The sequence below is a fragment of the Montipora foliosa genome, chromosome 2 (genome assembly GCF_036669935.1).
Source record: "Montipora foliosa isolate CH-2021 chromosome 2, ASM3666993v2, whole genome shotgun sequence".
Taxonomy (NCBI): Eukaryota; Metazoa; Cnidaria; class Anthozoa; order Scleractinia; family Acroporidae; genus Montipora; species Montipora foliosa.
In genome coordinates, this window is record NC_090870.1 from 2,515,686 (window position 1) to 2,535,685 (window position 20,000).

The window sequence follows — 20,000 nt, forward strand, 5'->3', positions numbered from 1 at the left end:
CATTGGTCAACAACATTGTGCGGTTAGCCGAGCGGAACACACTCATTTGGGAGTCGTGGACGCGGTTAATAAGAACCCAGAAGCCTGTTGTGTTTGGTTACGCTGCTGGTTGAAGCCACAAAACCTCAAATCCATCATCGGTGAATGAAGGCAGTCAGCCGGAACACATTTATCCTGAAGCCGCGTCAATAATTCATGCACGATAAAATGGAAATGTTTTGAAAACACAGCTGCTTAAAATATTCCCCCGTTGATGTTTCGATAATGAAAGTTTCTCATCTTGCCAGAGAATATCCCCAGGAAGAAAAAGCATTTAACCGAAAACTAACAAGCACTTGGGAGAACAAGAAGTTTTTTTTAGTGGTGAAAGCGATCACTAGAGGATGGAAATAGAAGTGACATGAGTGGTAATATTAACCCAAAACGCTCAACCTTATCACCCCCAACTTCGTTCACTTAAGAAAATTTATATCCTGCCAAAAATAACAGCGTTTCGTCGACAGATTCCCTTTGTCAGAGTGCTAGAGTGATGAAAATAAAAATTTATGACTTTTGAATCTTCAAGGCATCGTTTTCCTTCCCAATAACCTGCATATGAAAATGCTTAGCTACCGAGCGTAAAGCAATCAATGTGCAGAGTACAAACACACACCCTCAAAACTATATTTGCAACTGTCTCTCAGTTCACCAGTGGAATAAAATTGGCCCAGAGACTCAATATAGTATTGGACCATACATGCAAATATCTAGAAAGCTCTTCTGGGTTCAAGGACTGTCAATTTTGTCCTCTTGTCAGCCAGCAATTTTCATTTAAGGCAAGACATTTTAATCGTTCGTTCAAATTTCGATGTTGTTCAAACAGTTCATCCTGATGCATGATTCATTTTTATTACCCTCTGTGTATCTTTCGTTATTTTGCAACAAAAAGCGCTGAAATTCGCACAAAGAGGAAAACCCAATGATTTTAAAACAAAGTCATTTCAAAGAGAATATTCCGACAAATTTGGTAGAATTTTTTGGGCGAAAACGGCCGAATGAGCGCCATCAATTTGCTGTTTCATTCGTGTTATTTATTCATGCACGGCAGTCAAAGCTTTCAGTCTCCAAGACCCACCCAAGTGACACGAGGTCAGTGTCTCCAAAACAAATAGTAATTTGCGTTTTCTTTGAAACGTAAACCAGCAAATAGTGTCCCTGTATGATATGAAAGCTGCTGTGCAAATGAAAGTTCGCAAACACTTCTCTAATGTTGATCAAGCATAATCCTGAAACAATTCACCAAAACTTCACAATGGCTAAATTTAATTTTCAAAATTAAACATTTTTGCGGTGTGCCAAAACCGTGGATTTGGCAAATGTATTTGATGTAATAAATTCACAATTCGATCTCACGGTTAGTAAATGTTTTCCAATTTTCTCCTTTAGTTTCGCGCACAGTTTAGTATAAATTTCGGTTAGCAAGTATGATCGGATCGTTTGCTCGATATTTTTCAAAACTAGGTTTTAAATGCGTATCTAAAATTCACGTTAAGCGATATCCCAGACAATGGTCTTCTCATGGAATGGTTAATAGCGTGATTTTTGTTGTTGATGTAAGTTCGTTGATAACCGCGGCAAAAAAGGTATTGAAGAACCCCCGATAAATTGCTGAAGGTATTTTTCCCAACAACTTAAAAAAACTTTCGGTAAGACCATGTTAGGTTAACTGTGCAATTGTTCAAACATCTTTCAGTTTTCAGTCCGAGTTTTACCGATTTATTCAGTGTAAATATCAAATGGCAAAATAAGACGGCGGGAAACACGGACTGCGATTTTGGATCTTGGACAATTATACAAATACATTGTACGGTGAAAATGATGCCGCGGAAGCTGAAAATGCTTTCCAGCTAGTGGCTTATTGAGTAGCATGCCTTTCGAACTTATCTAGGAAGATCGATGGGCTTCTGTTCACAGGGTAAAAGGCGAGGAAAGATAAACCAAGTCACGGTTTGCGAAGAGTTTTTTCAATAAATTATTGCAACTATCTCGAACACAGTATGTATACAACACAAAATGTCTTAAATATTACCGTATCAGAAATGTTATCTGTTTAAATCAAGACACCGAACCTTTTTATGAGTTTTTGCGGTTTCGTTTAGTGGTCCAAACAGAGCTGTTGAGTAATTATTGAGTAAAGATTAAACGAATTATGAAAGAACTTTTATTATGCATGCACTTGGCGCGGAAAGCTGTGGTTTGCGCAAAGTTAAACTTGATGTTCCCACGAAAACCAATACCTTACTGTGCGCTCACTGGTTCATTATGTTAAAGAATATGCGGAAAAATAAACCCGAAAGAAAGAAAATTTCATACAAGACTCGATCTATATTGCGCAGATACTCCAAGACAAATATTGCTCTCTACAAGCGTACTAAAAGCTAATTTTCGAATGCATGGCAATAGGTATTACCAACTAACAGGAAAAGAACTGTTTCATTATGGGGTCTTGTGGTTTTTTTCGTTTGTTCGGCGAAACGATACGTGATGCAAATTTTTCATCATGCTCTTATTTTAAATGACCAGATTTGCGTTGGATTTAAATGAGTCATTGGTTGCTAGCTTTGCTTTACCGTTCGCAAGAGTTTCATCTTCATTTGGGTTTTAGAATTGAGTTGCGGATTTCTCAGCTGCTCTGTTGTGGCTTTGAGGTTTAGATTCCAAATTCTAACAAATAAAGATTACAAAAGGTAATAAAATTTGAAATAACCACAAGAATTTTGGAACACACATGGAAGAAGACTCAATCTGTTGCATTATGAATAGGAAACAAAATCACGGAGAGAAACGTTTAACGCACAATTGCGGACAGTCGTCCGAGCTGGCAAGTTATGGATTTGGCAACTGTATAAGAACCTAAAAACTTTCGCTAACCGTGAACTGAATAGCTGTTTATCGCGTCAACCGATTTAAATGCGTCCGTCAGGAATAATTAGAAAAGGTTGACAGTCAATTAAAAAGCAAGCACATGTATTGCACGTCTTGTAGTTCGTTCTACGTATGTGGATATTTATCTGATGGCGAACACTTGGATCAATATGAGCCCAAGAGTAAGCGACAATCGCTTATTCAAAGATATCAAGTGTATTTCCTCTATCAAGATCACGGAAGACTAAAAGATGATATATTTCCTTCGATGGTACCTTATATTATTAAATGAGAGAGTTCGAATGTTGAAAAAAAATGTTGAGAAAGGATTTTACTCACTGGCACTTAACTAGAAGTGATTTGAAAAACCAACAAACTTATGTCTGAATAAAATTCAATGTACAAGGGACGAGCAAAAAATTAGGGCGTAGCCGATGTTTTTAAAACGAAATGAAGAAAGTTGAAAAAACAAATTGCGGGATTCGTTTGTTTCCAGAAATGCTCGTTCGTTTAAATGTCGTTCATTAGGTAAAGATAAATAGCTGTATTTATCCTAACCTGGAAATAACGCTAGCCCTAATCATTGCTTCGGGCGTAGAATGCTTAAACCGAACGGAACGGGGGACGGGTCGTGTTGATATGCTTTTCGGAGGGGATGCAATCTCGTCTCTTGACTGAGGGAGAGAAGAGCTCTGGGGAGCCCAGAAACCAAGTATCTTCTCGTTGGTTTTTGTGAAGAAAAATGGAAAGCGTCTTTGATTGATGCATTCATCACTTCAGCACGAAGAGTGAGCAGGCGCCGTAAGGTCCATTTATCCTATTTTTGGCTAAATATGCAACCTCAAGTGTATTAAGGCTTGACCAGCCTAATTATTATGCATATTTTTATTTGAAGGGAAGGCATTTGTCCCGGACCTATGAAACTTGGCAGGCAGTTAGCTATCGGTATTGTTATAACTTTTCCAAAATATCCCGTACCACATTCTTGTCACGTGACCCGAAATCAACTTATAACAGTTATATTTTTTACTCAAAAATGGGGAACATTCAGCTACATTATATCAATCTTGTTTCTTGATTATTCGATGACCCCTTCTAAGGGCTTTGTCATGCCGCCTTTTAATCATGTCCACATGTTAAGAGCAATGAACAATTGAGGAAAATAGGTCACGTGACATGATAAACATCCAAATATCTTAAAAGGTAAATACGGAGTACCACATTAAAAGGCGGCATTCGATACGCACAGTTGTACTAAACGTGTTAATGCCAAACGTTTTCAAAATTTTGAAGTATAAATGCTCCCCATTTTTGAATAAAGGATATAAACGTTATAAGTTGTTTTAGGGTCACGTGACCAAAATGCGATGCAAAATATTTTGGCGAATCAATAACAGCACCGATAAAAAACTTTCTGCTAAGTTTCATAGACATTGGACAAACGCTTTACTTCAAATAAAAATATGCATAATAATTAGATTGGTCAAGCCTTAATACACTTGAGACCTCGTCCCCAGGGCGCTTTTCCCACCCAAAGCCAGGGAAAAGCGTCCTGGGGACGAAGTTGGGCTACATGAACCGGAATCGGAATCGGAGTCGTAATCAGAAGCGCACAGCGATACGATCTAGTGAAAATCAAACTGTCGGAGTCCGAAGCAGAATACCGATTCCGCTTATGACTCCCGTAGCTTATCCAGTGAAAACTACATTGTCGGAGTCGGAGGCAGAAGCGGAAGAATAAACCAATCACAGTACTCGATTCCAAGCATTGTGATTGGTTGGTTCTTCCGCTTCTGCTTCCGATTCCGACAATCTAGTTTTCACTGGATCATAAGCGACGGAATCATAAGCGGAGTTGGAAGAAAATGGGAACGTTCTGATTCTTCTGACTCCGATTCCGTCGAGCCCATGACTCCGCTTACGACATCGATCTTTGATTTTCACTAGGTTATAAGAGCTCTTACGACTTCGACCCAGTCGCTAGTGAAAACTAGCCTTTACATCCGATAGAGTTTCCCAGAGCCTTGGATCGATCCGAGGCTCTGGAGACGAGAATGGGAGGGGATGCAGAGCAAAGTTTCTTTGTTTGTAACACTTTGAATTTGACATCTCTTTGGTGAAGAGAATATGAGTTGGTGAAGAGAATATGAGTTGGTACAAAAGCCTGAACGGTTCCAATAACTGGTCTTCAGGTTTAAGCTCTATCAGTATTCTGAGGTGGTTTTTTTTGGCCGAACCACCCTTCAGTTCCGGTTTCCTTGGGACAAAGATTTCAATTAAGTACCAAATTGTTACAGATTCATGAAATTAAGAAACTTAATTAAGTCGGCCGCCTAACTGCTGACTGCACAAGGTAACAGTTCCGACCCCATTTACAATTATGACTTGGCGTTTTAAAACTGTAGTGGAGCTCAGCCATCATAGTTTGTACATGAGCCAGGTTGGTTCTCGAAGAACTCTTTCTTTGTTGTCCGAAAACAAAAAAAAATAAACTGACTTAATGCAACTTCATTTATCTCTCATTGCCGTAGGTCATCTTTGCGTGTGACTAGGCATCCCTTTGTGATTAGTCTCCCCCCCACCCCCCCCCCCCCCCAAAAAAAAACCGACCATCGGTATCGAAGTGTGCACAAAGTAACAATGTCTGGCTTTGCTCACAACCGGGTCGTGGCAAGCTGCTACAAATTTGATCGCTCGTCACGAATATGATTTTCTTTTATCCTTGCCCTGATATTTAGAAATAAAGGACATCAACACATCGCGACTTGGAGGTACCGAACATTGAACATCGGTTATGAAATAGGTACAGATACACCAAAAACCTGCTTCGGATTCTAAAAGAGCTTCTTTGGTTTAATCCTCTGGCGAAGATTCCGGTGACAGCCGGCGCGGAAACCACATCTTAGATATCACAGAAGTATCACAGGATTAGGATAACCAGAGAGGCAAACAATAACACTCACAAGACGTAAGTAAACAATTATCTCGCGTCATGATAGTGACTGGGCAATTGTTGTTTGTAGAAATTCCACATCATGTTATTCTTATTTACGTCGAAATCAAAACTGCTTCCACTGGAAGGAAAGCCATTTTTTATGAACTGAAAGCCTTTTGTTATATTCAATGATAAGTAATAGTTTCCTTTCCAGAAATCCTCAGGCCTCACACCGAAGCAGGAGGGCGTCTGACCGAAGAAATTCTCGCGTTGGGTTGTACTCGCGTGTTCTACGTTCTCGCGTGGTTTGCATTGTTCTGACAGTTTCTGAGGAAGGTGGGATTTGAAAGTTTGACTATATGATCAGACGGAATTGGTTATCACGCGACCACAGAAATGTTGTGGAATTAAGTCCATATTCCAAATGTTCTGTCTTTGCAATTATCACAAGATAACGTTCCTTACAGCAAATACTTGACCTCCCGGGCAACCTTAATTCATTTAAGACTGACGAAACGGAAGCGGGATAAGATACTTTAGCTGCTGATAGCTGGTTAATAGGTTGAGTTTTAAACTCCAATTAACATGTTCTAAGCTTCCCGCATCACGTATTCTGCATTGCTCGCCTTTATTCAGCTGTGTACCCATTGCGAATCTGGTGACGGTGGCGGCATCCTGCCAAAGAATTCCTCTAACTTTGGGCGACTTAGATTATACCTTGAACCAATTACCACAGCGCCATGAAAGAAAAACAAGACGAGGAATTTTGTCGACTGTATATCGTCAACCAAGTAGAATATCAAAGATCAATGAAATATCAAAAAAGATTTGGAATAAACAGGGCCAGTAAAAGCTGCCCTATTTCCTCATGATCAGTGAAGAAGCTTTTTGTGTCAAGTGATGATGGATGAATTCTGGCTTAAAAGAAAACACATACAACCTAGCTGTAATCCTTCCTTAGTTTTGCTTCAGTCCTCAATGAGAATTTTTACTGTTGTTTCTTATTATGTACGTTTTATATAGTAGCCAAGAGACCCGCGTTCTTGTTAAAGTTCCTCTTGACAACATAGCCATCAAAACTGATCGTTTTTCGTTCCGCCTATCACCTTACAATTATTTGTGATCCTTATTCTCATTCCGCACTTAACCGGATTTCAATGCTGTAAATGAAGGCTATAAATTTAGCCATGATTCCCGTCGGCGAGGATTAGAATTGACGCGTCTTGGTTAAAACGTTTTCTACATTTGCGTAATGGTATGCACGTCCACATGACATGACAGCCTGCTTGCTCCCTTTGTGGTATTCACTATTGAATTTATCCAGTGGGTAAAATTGTTTCAAGCAAAAGAAATAAGCCTATGGCCTAGATCACAGGGGGAAGAACTTCGCGGTGGAATCCACAAAGGAGCAAGAGGAAACCGCGAGCATGGTTCCATTAGAACAGGAAAACGGCAATTATACTTTGTTGTAATCAGTACGTCCCACCACAAACCGCTCGGTTCTTCTGAAGACGCAGTTGCAATATTTTAGCCTTTATGAGCATATATCCGGCTGTGAGAGGGGCTCTTCCCCGCCAACACGCCCTTCCCACAGATATCACCTTGTGGTAATTTGGTTTCACAGGTGGTTTAAAGGATTACGCAAATTCCCGTGCGTGCTATGGATTATTATTGGCACTCGAGCTGTATTTGAAATTGCTTGAATCTTTGCGGAATGTTTTCATAAGGTGGCAAGCCTTCAGCGCAAAGCAAATGTGACAAAGCTATACAAAGCTTGAACGGTAACTCGATCGACAAGTGAGATGACTCCTTTTTCAACTTGCCTTATTTGTTTATCCGAGCCAGGAATTTCAAATCCAATGATTTGAAGCTATATTGCTCAACTTGATCCAATTAATGCCCATGAATCGTTGAGATTTTTAAAAGGAAACTTCTAAACGCTAATCGCATTGTACAGATTCAATATTGAATTCAAAGTGTCTGGTTTATTCATATTACCTAATTTAATCCTTAACCAGTTTTTTTTACAAACAATTGCTGTTTTTTGACAGATTGATTCGCGGGTGGCACTCACTGAAAGATGTAGAACTCGTGCATTTCACGAGGGACCAGTCTCTTTAATATTCTCGCTATTTTATTTTTTCCAAGATTAAGTTCAGCTTAAATTTTACCAGTAATCGTTTACACAGCTTGAAACAAGCAAGTATTGAATATCCAGTATCCCACTTAAAACGATGTCTGGTAGTTTTCCAATTTCCTGTCTCAGCCGCTTTCATCTGAATTTCAATTGGGCACTCCAAAATACTATAAAACCCAAGTGCCAAAAATTATCTTTGAAATCGTTTCCTAACCGGCGGGGCACGAAAAGAATTTGAGCTAAATAAACATTACCTCTTTTTCCCTGGGTGAAGTAGTGTGGTTGATCATGTACTAATGCGCCGCAAAAACTTATGTAAGTTTTTAGTTAACCCGTCATCGAGGTTTTACAGCGATTGTCAGCACAAACATTTCTACCAATAGTATTACTTGAAACGCAAGGACAAACGAGTATTTTAAAATAGTAAGTAAAAGTTTACCGATCTTGACAAATCGCTTTACGATTAATCTAGCTAGAATGTCAACAATTTAAAATCCTTCTTCCACAGCTACCAAAAGGAGTCTAATCCTAGTAAAGAAAAAAACCCGCAAACCATTGCGACAGTGAAAACCGTGCGACCACACACGTGACTGATAAAGCGGGGGATCTTAGCTCAGTTAGGATAATCAGAGCACACTTTGGTTCAAATTACGACATGTATACCTCTTGTTTATTTTTGAAATGATTTTGAGGAAGCCACGACTGACCATTCCACGCCAAAGCTTTCAAGCGGCGAGGCCCAACCTCGCTGTGAGCCTATTGTGAAACGCAGAACAGAAAAAGCAAAAGAAACACAACAATACATTGAATGACAAAAAACAAAAACGATGAAAAGCGTCAGGTTATTCCACCAAGCAAAAACCAGCAGTGCACGTACGCAACAACAGTGACGATAGAGCATATGCTTTTCAGACTTATTAATATGGTTGCGCTCCGCATCCAAATTGTGTCGCGAAAAATGAGTGGGAAGGTATCGTCTGGATGCCACCCTATTTCAGGCTTTGCGGGGGACAGACCATTCGTCTCCATTTTCAGGGGAGGGCCTCCACTCCAAGTGTAAACTACGATCAGGCGTTCTCATTACAAGTTTTCCATTTTTTCCATTATTTTTAATACGAATGCGAAAAAATAATTTTTGTATACAAGTTAAGTTGTTTCCTCTCATTCTCCAAAAAAATTATCTGGCGGAATTTTTTTCGTCTTCCAACAGCGTTTTCAGAAATAGCGCAATTTCTACTAGATCATTTAATCTCATACTAAGTATGAGGTAGGAAGATTTTTGGGGTTTTCGAAATTTGAAAAAAACATTTGGGTACCGAATGTAAAAAAACTGAATTTTGGAGCTATAACGTTATCATGGCAACAGTTGGGGACTCACAGACACTATCAACACGTTTCCCTACTAAAAGGACCGATAGTATTGCAATCATTTTCTTCTTGAAACCCACTTTTACCAGTGGAAAACCCTTTCGAGCCTCCTCGAGTGGTCGATGAAGCGCGATTTTGTAAATACAGAGTGGCGGTTTGATAGTAATGCGCCAACTAAACGAAAGAAATTCCGTAGTCATGGAAGAGAGTTGTACAATAGGGCACGTAGAATAACTCAATTAAAGAGGAGGATGGAAATTAAATTAGCCACAGTGGGGCCGCGCCGCTGAGAGGGAGGGTCTGATATAGCTCCCCTACATTTTGCCTACTGTGTTGTTTTCTCCCAACCTCGTTCCCAGGGCTTTTCACCGCCGAGAGTAGGATGCTTCCTCCCTCCCGTCCCACTCTCGACGGTGAAAAACCCTGAGAACGAGACCCCTCCCCTCACACTTCCGTGATCCATACCAAAACCTAGCCCACCTCTCCCCCCCTCTTTCCACTTTCAAACGTACTCCGTGGCCCCCTGAATTGGTTGTAAATAGGTGAGTGTGAACTGCCTTCGTTCATGTGAAGTATAAAAGTTGGCTGCGAAGAACTCAATCTGAAAGAAGGCGGGATGAGATTTCTCTTGAGGAAAACTTGACTGAATTTCATCAATGCTATCCTAGTTTCCGTGTGTGCGTGGTGAACCGTCGGCATTTGTATTCTTCATCTACGCCTCCTCAAATAAAAAGGGCCACATGTAGATTCTACTCAATCTACGTAAAGCTAGACGATTTTTTTCTTCAATGAGGAATCCCTTTTGGGGCGAGAGGGAGGGAGGGAGGGTTAAAACCCTAACTCCTTGGAGTGATCGGTACGTAATTTCTCCTCACAATTTCAGTGAAATGTCATTCAGACAGGTATTGAGAATGAAGACTGTCATCAGCTTAACCATTACAATTTTCTCAAATTTGATTGGTGCATTAACTACTTTATTTTTCACTAATTAGATTTTCACTCTAATCAGATACCTGAAATCTGACAGTTGCATCAGCCAATCATATTAAGTACACTCAGCTTAATCCACCAATCAAAGAATTTATCACAATAACCATAGCAACAACCACTTACCCTACCAAACTGGGGATTTTCCAAAAGGGGCAAATTTGTAACATTAGACAACGGAAAAAGAATGCATTAATTTTGTTCTCTCGGACATAGTAATGGTTATGATCAATCGGTAAACAGGACTTTGTGTCGTCCAATTCTATCCAGGTACACGTGATTAAACAAATCGGACTCCCACTTCGCGGTCGTCCGACTATTTCAATCACTCGTATGATTACAGGCCAAATTGGACTCCAATCAATCCTATTACCATTATTAAGAGGTGTGATCTTGATATAAAAACCGAATTCTCATGAGTACAAAAGAAAGAAATCCATGGTACTAGTTTGGAGAATTAACGTTTCGATCGTGGGAATAAAAGGGTTAACAACATTTACGTCCACTCAAAACTTCTGGCCCCTTGAAGGGACACATAATTACTCAAATTTGAGCAAATCCTGATTCCAACACTGGTGTCCGGGGATCTTAATAATTTCAAATAGCAAGCAAAACACATTTGGGTAACCCAGGCTTTAATAAGTCCACTTCTTCACCTTAAAAGTGATGCATGCGATAAACATTTCAAGTGTAAATGAAACCTGAAGAGGACGAGGTCCTTCATAGTTTCAACGACATGAAAGGTAATCTTATGATTTTTCTACACTATATTGATATATAGCCTGATTTATAGTGCACACTGCAAAGAAAGGTGTACAATACCTTACACTTTCCACTTTCATCACTACTCCTCACCCCTCAAAAACAGACTGCAGATACCGAGTGGGGTAGAGAGGAAAAATTACTGATCACCGCGGACCGTCTTTTTGGTACAAGCATAATTGCTACAAGTTAAATGAAAATAAAACTGAGGATATGGCGATTAAGTCTAAAACAATAATCGAGGAGGCAATAGGATTGTTACTCCATTACAGAAAATGCCTGCTTGGTCAAACGTGAAAGAAAGGTTCACTTAGCACAGTCAAAATATGAAAATTCAAGACAAAGCAATCCAAGTCCAACTTGCCACAGACTCCGAGAGGTTTTACTGCAAAAGATGTTGCCATTTCCGTCAAGCTGTCTTTTAAGCGAATGCTCTTGTGGTTGTTATGTTACATCTCGATGTTAAATGGGACTCCTGTGGTCATTCCTCTATCTTAGACCGTATCAGGTCTAGTTGGTACTGCTGGGATTCACAGCTCCTTTTTTTCAGGGTACATTACCCTTAATATCTTCATCATCACCAGATCATCTGGACGTCCTCCTTATAGCCTCAAGTAACCGACTTTGACTGCTGAAAAAACCGTGCGCAAAACGCGCGAAGTGATTCCACACTGACTCCGCAGGTTCGAGCGAGTTCCACCGCCTCTGGAGTGGCTTGTGTTCCATTGGAGGCCAAGCCCTTTTTCTTGCCCTTTCTTGGACCCTCGTAGGAGGTCTCTCCCGTCAGCAAAGTGACCAGACCTTTGCCACTTTTGTTCACAAAGTAACGGCAACAGTTGATGATCTGAATGAAACGCCTGAATGCAAAAGCGGAATTGTGATAATTTTTGAATTGACCAGAACAAACATGAGGTTGCTGAGTGTGGACTTACTACTCACTTACCATATAGCTACATCTTCGTATCGTCCTCCTCTTTGGCCTGCATCTATTGTCTCGTCTTCTTTCTGGGCTCTGATCCATCTACATACAAAAAGCAGTCACGTGAGAGGTAATTGGTTAAGAGAAACTTGGCACGGAAATAAAAGGCTAAGGGAGGGTTAGGGGACATTCAGGGAGAAGAGGGTGAAAAGAAAAACGGGCGTTTCTTAGCTCCCTACATTCTTTCACGGCCAGCCAAATTGATATTTTACCAACTGTCAATTTTACACAGGTAAAAGAGCGACCGGCGACTTCTTCGCACAATATGAAATTACATGTCACAAATTGCCGACCGCAATATACTCACGCCCTGTCCACACTAATGCGATTTCGTTTAAAAACGCACACATCTCGATGCGTTTAGGCCTTCTGTCCACACCAAAACGACGAGCGTTTTCATCGAAAACGATTTGAAAACGTTCTTGAAAGTGGATTCAAACGAAAACTCATGCAAATCAGCATTAGTGTGGCCAGTAAAATTAAAAGGTATCGAAATGAAAACGCTGACGTCATCCGCACCACGTGTGTTGTACCCAGGCTTTGTATCCTTTGGAAATGAAACATGGCGGATGAAACATGCTTTACCTGTTGCTGTAAGCGAATTTGGTAGCTTGTTGGAGTTTAGTCTTGCTAATTTAAAGTTATCTTGGTTTTTCATAGAAGAAGAAAATGTGTTATGAGGGCATTGGCTCTTTCAAGATCTCCCCATTTGTAGTGTGGCGCAGGAACACCATATCGAAGGTCGAGAAGATTACATGCCTGTAACTAGAGACAGCGCGTCACCCGCGACTTGTTCCCTCAAAATTTCATGAAAATTACATGACGGGTGACTTACATTATGCTTGAAAAAACATGAAGAAAAACAAACATTTTATAAAAGCTAACCATTCTTGAACAAGTGCGTAGGCTTAAACAGTGTATATCAGTGCTACAAACCAACAAATGGTCAACTTTGCGTGCATTGGAACGTTTTGCTCCGTTGATTTTGACTTGGGTGACGCGCTGTCTCTAGTCGCTTCTGAGAAGAGCATGTGCGCATTGTTTAACCTACGGCAATCAGCGCTTTCAAGCATTTTAGAGCAGACAGTTGAATACGCTGCGGAAACGGTAGAGTGGAAGCGGCTCGATCGATGCGTTTTCGATGACACCGAAAACGGATACTTTTGAAAACGCCTTAGGGTGGACGGGGCCTCAAACAACCGTGTGGTGTCGCTCGCATACATAACTCAAATTAACTGAAATTTTTACCTATTTCCTCTCTTCAATTCTTGCTCTAAAAACTTGGTTGCCTCTCTTGCTCCACCGTCGTACTTCTTCAGCTCATCAAGCGCCGATATTACTAGGAGCCAAATTCCTCGATCAGTAGAAATCCTCCATGAGTTTTTCTGTATCATTTAAAAATTATGGGCAACGCCAGAAATAATTTTTGTTCCCCAATGATTTCAAATTCAAAATCACTTAAAATCATCCATGGCCGGAAGAAAAAAGTATGCCCGTTTGGCTGCCAATAAAACGCAGTTAGTCAAAGGATTGATCTCAGTGCAGTTTGACAACTTCACATATCAAAATTTAAGCTTCAATTAAATGTTCTGCATTGGCGATGGACTAAGACCCATTCTTGGTTCTTCATTGTGTTATTTTAGTAGTCAGCACATGCGAGTCAAGTCTAAAAGCAGCTTTTGATGCCGCAGTTCCACCTTTTCGTGCATCCCGTGGCCGTTTTCCGAAAGGGCACAGGCAACATTAACGGTTTATTACCAGTATAGAGTACCTTGAATGGGAATTATGATAACCATCCTTTCTGCAGTTACCAGTCTCCTAAGTAGATGAAGCTGAGTACACAGTGCTACGGAATCTGGAACAACGTACACAGTACTACCCCCTGAAAGAGCTGTTTTAAGATTGCTCTCTAGCTCAGCCACTTCACTCTGAAATAAACGAAGCAATTCCCACCTTGAGAGTGCATTTGTTTTAAAAGACGAATTAGAGCGGTTTTCAAATGAGTGTCGTAAAAGCAAAACCAAAGTAATTACTTTGGCCAATCAAAAAGGACGGAGACAATCCAGTAAACCAATCAAAACTTGAAGTAATTACAAGTAGCCGACACAAAGTGCGGGAAAATGTGCATGCGTGAGCCATGATTGGTTTTGGTTTCACTTCTGATTGGTTGAAAAAGTGGCGCGAAAACTTTGAACCAATCACTGAGTGAAGTAATGCAAAACCAAAGCAATTAGCTAATTACTTTCGACACTCAATTGAAAACCGCTCTAGCCTGCGCAGCTGGTGGTATTTTGGTGCGTGAGGCAAATTAACGAGCGGAGAATGGGCCGGGGCGCTTCAAAAAGCCACATCCAGTTATTTCTATCAGGCGAGCATAAGTCCTAAATCATCTAAATCTGAGTACACAAGTATTTCGAGCTTAAAAGATTTTCGCGCAAATGTCTTCATTTTCGGGATGAAAGCAAGACATGAGATGTTCCAAAAACGTGTCCAATACAAGGTTTCAAACAGACGTCATTTTTTTACGGAAAATTAAAAAGAGATTACCTGTAGCAGCTGCTGGGCCATAGCTTTCATAACTCGTGAGCGACGGTCGTAATTTCCATGCTGCAGCAGGAACAAAAACAAAAAGAAACAAGTCATTTAAAAGCTGGGTTAGCCAGTGACCCATTTTCGCAAATTCTAAAGAATACCATTGTATCGGCTCCACCGTTTTCTCAGTTTCTTGCCTGCACAGTGGGAGCGCAATTCTAAGGCTCGCGGAAATTAATGGCGAGAACAAAATTGGACTAGGAGAAATCTAATTTAATTTTTTGCATTGCGCAGAGAAACAAGATGGAAGCGCCTGCTTCACTGATTATCTTATTTCTTTGCCCGCTTACACTGAGCGAACTCCATGCAGCACCATTAAACATTTGTTCTCTAAGATTAACTTCTTTTTTCCTTCTTGTTGCTCACAGAAACGTTTCGTAAAACGAAATACAATGCCCCTATGTAACCGCATATTAATGCCAATTCTATTATTTAATTAACCCTTTCACTCCGGTGGGGTTCCCCATTGACGAGTAAAATCGTCTGGCGTTAGACAGAGTAAAATCTATAAGTGTTACTCTTGGGAGTGAAAGGGTTAAGAATCAAATATGCTGTTACCGCTGGAGATGGTGTCTGGTGTTTTTCAGCAGCCCGTAGTATTCCTCGTTCTGACATCTGTTGAGGCCCGATAAACTGATGCGATTTTTGGTCCCACATAAACGAACTTAGTTCCTGTGAAGTAAATTAGTACATCAACAAAGTACACATTGGCACTGATTTCATACAGACTTTGATAAAAAAAATCATACACAAGGAGTATTACCCCAATAGACGCCAGCTTCATTCCAAAACGTTTTAAGCACTGAACTCGAACCGCGGCCTGGGAGAGAAAGAGATTTAATACACTCAAAAAAATCCACAGCATGTATACATTTACTGCCAGAGGGTCTAGTTCCTGCACTCGTCACAAAATATTCCCAATTCAATGTTAGTTTTCTTTGCAAGAACTTACAAACACCATCGAGAGATAACATATCCAAGAAAAGGTTAAAGTGAACTAAAAAAATACCCAGTCAAAAAAAAGGAAGTGTTGTGTTCAAACTTGTTTACAGCGCTCGTATCCGAAATAAACGAATTTCAGAATCCACTATTTTTGTTTTCAAATTTTGCCTACGACTCGTCTCCATATCTCGGAATGCCCTTGGCCGAGGGGCGCATGGGTTAGGGCTGTTTTTCTTCCCAGGAGCCCAGCATCCAAGGGCATTATGAACAAAAAAAACAGGTCATCACATAAATTTCACAAGCGTCGCCATCTTGAATAATTGTGACTTAATCGGTTGACTTATTCATTTTTTTCGATAACACTTTCTTTGAAAAAAAAAATCAACAAATTTGATTGCAAACGTTATTTTCGCCGGTTTACTGAAAGTTATTCTATAATAGGAGAGCAGGTTCTCTTTATAGTGGAAACGCCCTACTTGCGCTTACCTCAAGGTACTGACAATCTCTTGTAAATCTGTTCCACTTTCTGTCGAGTCTGTTGTGTATTGTGCTCAGAGGTGTGAATCCTAACAGTGACATGTCCTCCGGTAATCCACGCGATTGAACCCAATTCTCGTCAAGTGTCTCGTCAAGAACGCTTTGCCAGGTTGGACGTCTAGGCATGGGAACTACCAAAAACATGAAAACGCAAGACTAGCGACTTGGTACCAGCCGTCATTAAATTTTAGTCCAGGGAAGCCTACTCGCAAAAGCTTTCAGCTTGTTTGGGCTTCCTTGTCACTGCTTCAATATGTTACTATATCTTAGTGCTTATTCTGTAAGTATAATTACTTGCATTGTACATGTATGGGGGTGACTAAAATATATGAATAAAAAATAAAATAATATAGCAATGATGTCTTCGAACGCACTAATACATGGCCGCCGAAGATTGCCCGAAGGTTTCCGGATAAGTTCCGAGCGACGAAATTAAGAGTACAGACAATGCTGTCTTCACAAACCTGCTGATATCATCTGCTGTGCTGACGGAAACTTGTTCAGAAGCGTGGCCAATCTTGACAACAGGGTACTTAGGCTCTAAGAGACCAAAAATCTCACGGTTATTCAGTACAGGAAAAACTGTCCAAAAGGAGGGCAAAGGATCAGTGCGAAATTCGGCCAAGTACAAAATAAAAAATAAATAATTTTTAAGATTTTTTAGCGTACCACTGCAAAACAGGGTAAGACTCTATTACATTTTTACTGACTGCTTCGCAGTTATGAGATGATACTGCATTAAGTTTACAAGCTAGTCTGAACCACAATGAACGTTGGTCGTAGGTTTGTGCAGAGGTGAACTAAAAGGTGCGTTTCTCCGTGCACTGAATCTCTGACGAATTTTAACAGTAAAAAACAAGAAAAACCCCAAGGATTGCTGTTCCGCTTAGTAGACCTCAGTGTCTGACCTGGATGAAAACGTCATACCTCGACACAAGTCATGAGCAATTCTCCGTTCATTCGGAGCCAGTCAGTCATGACTTTGATGGCGGGCAGGAACTTTTGACCGGCTACGGCTCTTAGTAGATTGGACTCCACACATTCACGCAGGATTTCAGTTCGGGACGCCACCGATGACTCTGCGTACATAATAACAAAGCAGTTAAAGTCATGTATACAGATCAAACTAGTGGTTGCAATGTCCAGGATACACGCTCTACTTTTTAACGCCGCGGTGTCTTGTAATAAACTCAAGTGTCAAATACGTCTACGTTTGTGTCTTTTTAAAGTTACTGGAGTAGTTTCCATAGTTGTATTTGTTTTGTAAGTATAGGGAAAGCTAAAAAAATTGAGTGTGCATCGATATCTTACAGCTTGTAATCCACGATGTGAGAGCACTTCTTTCAATAAATCAGTACCAAGTAACAGCCCTTTATTGTTAGCTATCTTAATGAGTGTTACTACAGGTGTACTGCAAGGTTTAGGATAAATCGATAAATTGTTTTGTTTGAAGATTGTGTTTTCTGCAACTGGTGACCTAGTAGTCCAGAACTTAGGGGAAGCGGTTTGTCAGCGAAACAATCAGCATCAGATTCATTTCAGAATGTCAGTGTTTTGAAATAATGGCAATAGTATATGCAAAGCCAGATGATATTATATGATTGCAAGAGTGAATTACTAATTAAGATAAGAATGTTCTTATACAATGGGTGGGATCTCCAGCACAGTCACAAATTAGTCTTCTTCTTATTCTTCGAATACCTGTTCCCGCGAAAATTAATTGTCATGTCCCCAAAAAGACACCAGAAGCAGTCACGCGCGACATGGCTTCTTCTGATCGGTTAAAGTGGCGGCCATTTGTTTGTTTTCACGCGTAAAGTGTATTTAAATGAAAAATAAGTCCATTTGTGACTGTGCTAAGGCAAGATCTAGACCAACAAATTGATAAACACTCTTATCTAATGAACTCTCGATGATTATTATAATTCCAGGCTCGAGTACGAATTGGCGACCACGAGTAACAAAGCGCAAGGGGAATGAGGAGAGGCCGATTTCCCCTTCCCCACTTCCCTTAGGCCTTTGCCACACGCGCGCGCCATATCGCGCTCCCCAACGAATCCGACAAAATCGCCTCCCGTACAGGCTAAGACGTTGCTCTTACCAGTTTCAGCATCGCTCACATCACTAATTAGATCCGGCCTGAACAACTTCCCAACAGAGAGTCCATTCTGCCCGAAAACACCTGCTTTTGATCCTTGCTTAACAAACCCCATATACGAGCCAGCTAGTTTATCCGCTGATTTCGCCAAGATGTCACTTTCAGGTCGTTTTGCATGCGGAACAGAAAACACAGTCTTAACAAAGGTGCCCGTATTGCCATTTTCATCATCTGATTCACTTTCCACGTAGACATCATCGCTTTCGTCACTCATCCTATCATTCACTTCACCCTCCCCTCCCCCTTCGCTCAAATCACTATCATCGGAGGCATCTTCCCCAGACTCCTCGGATTCGCTGCAGCTACCACTGTAGCTGTCGAAGCTGTAATCGACATTTCTTCGTCTACGTCTTCGTCTCCGATGCTGCAGCGCTCGTTTAGATTTCTTTGTTTCCAAGGAATCGTCACTTGCATTGAATGCAGTAACTGAATTCTCGTTTATCGACATTCCTACGTTAAAACCATTGAGCACTTGAGCGTTGTTTTGCAGTCCATTTGTCACTGGTTTATCGAGGTGCGACTGTTCATTTGGAGAAAAGTTTTCAAATGAGGAAATGCATTTTTGAATTAGAAAAGACAGAAAGGATAAGGTAAAAGCAATTGCCATGGAGCATTCTTGGGAACCTGTAAAGAAAAGAAAATTAAGATCGATCAGAGCTAATAAATGAAACTCTGCTTCTTTATAGAAAGGAAGGAATTGAGAAAACTCAACAAGGATTGAAACGGTATTCTTTTTTTCACCACAGCAGCTCACCCACTCTGTGTTTGTCTGCTTGAATCACTCTATGTAAAATTCGCAAATGTTTCGACAACTTGCACAGAATTTGCTGTTTGCTAACAAGGCCCACACTTACCCTTTCCCTGCAATCTTGTGACGATAGCAATTGTCATGACGACCAGTTTCACCATAAGCGAGCCACTGATGACGCCATGGCTGTCATGTACGGAGTCTGAGTCTTGTTGCCCATTCTCATGGCGAAGTGTTAGACCATTTTGTAAATCTGGTGGGTGGGTACTGGAGGCACACGGGTCTACAGACAGTACACTTCTAAAGTCTTGTAATACGGATTGACACAAGTGGCCAGTATCTTCATAACTGATTTCAGGAGAGCTAAAACAATCATAAAGGTAATCAGTTAAATCAGTTATAAAGCTTATCAGTTAAGTGTCAAAACGAATTTACGTGCTACGAACAACGGTTAATGGCCGAAAAAGCCTGTGCATTGCTAAAATTCGTTATACAAGGCTTATTTCATTTTTCCTTCGATGCGTCATCTCTCTTCAGAGGAGATCACAAAGATATGAAGTGAATGCGTTAAGCTGCTTAAATGCGCTCTATTGTTAAGAAGTGGATAGATCTTTTCAGTGGGTATTAGCACTGTGACAAACAATTAAGTTGTCAGCTAAGTATGGATTTGGGAGTGGCGGGACTGGAGCAGTGGACCCGGCATCATATGTGGGTTGAGTTTGTTGGTTCTCTACTCTGCTCCAAGGAGGTTTTTCTCTGGGTACTGCGGTTTTCTCCTCTCCTCAAAAACCAACATTTGAATTGAACTGCGTTAATTTGTTGATTTCAGTTTACAGTGTCCCCAATTAGTGCTCCAGTGCTAGAAGAACAGTCCTTTTCTGTGAAAAATAGAGGACTTACTCACACATTGCTATCCTTGACTACAGCCCAAGTTAAAAAGACAAATTTATA

At 40.6% G+C, this 20,000-nt stretch overlaps 2 protein-coding genes across 3 annotated transcripts in view; one reads left to right on the top strand and one right to left on the bottom strand.

Annotated features, from left to right (window-relative positions):
• Positions 1–10,949: 10,949 nt before the first annotated feature.
• Positions 10,950–20,000, bottom strand: part of LOC137992039 (nonsense-mediated mRNA decay factor SMG5-like) — a 22,639-nt gene continuing 13,588 nt past the window's right edge. Inside the window, exons 10-21 of the mRNA XM_068837096.1 lie at positions 19,156–19,412; positions 18,245–18,925; positions 17,071–17,222; positions 16,608–16,683; positions 16,093–16,274; positions 15,428–15,484; positions 15,223–15,336; positions 14,620–14,679; positions 13,844–14,000; positions 13,321–13,411; positions 12,037–12,114; positions 10,950–11,950 (exon numbers count right to left, since the gene is read on the bottom strand). Coding sequence (XP_068693197.1) covers positions 11,704–11,950; positions 12,037–12,114; positions 13,321–13,411; positions 13,844–14,000; positions 14,620–14,679; positions 15,223–15,336; positions 15,428–15,484; positions 16,093–16,274; positions 16,608–16,683; positions 17,071–17,222; positions 18,245–18,925; positions 19,156–19,412 — 2,152 coding nt within the window. The 3' untranslated portion in view covers positions 10,950–11,703. The remainder of the gene's footprint in view (positions 11,951–12,036; positions 12,115–13,320; positions 13,412–13,843; positions 14,001–14,619; positions 14,680–15,222; positions 15,337–15,427; positions 15,485–16,092; positions 16,275–16,607; positions 16,684–17,070; positions 17,223–18,244; positions 18,926–19,155; positions 19,413–20,000) is intronic.
• The window catches only part of LOC137992040 (peptidyl-glycine alpha-amidating monooxygenase B-like), a 45,477-nt gene continuing 44,765 nt past the window's right edge, over positions 19,289–20,000 (top strand). For both annotated transcript variants that reach the window (XM_068837100.1, XM_068837101.1), the window contains exon 1: positions 19,289–19,429. The gene's annotated coding sequence lies outside the window, so the exon portion shown is untranslated. The remainder of the gene's footprint in view (positions 19,430–20,000) is intronic.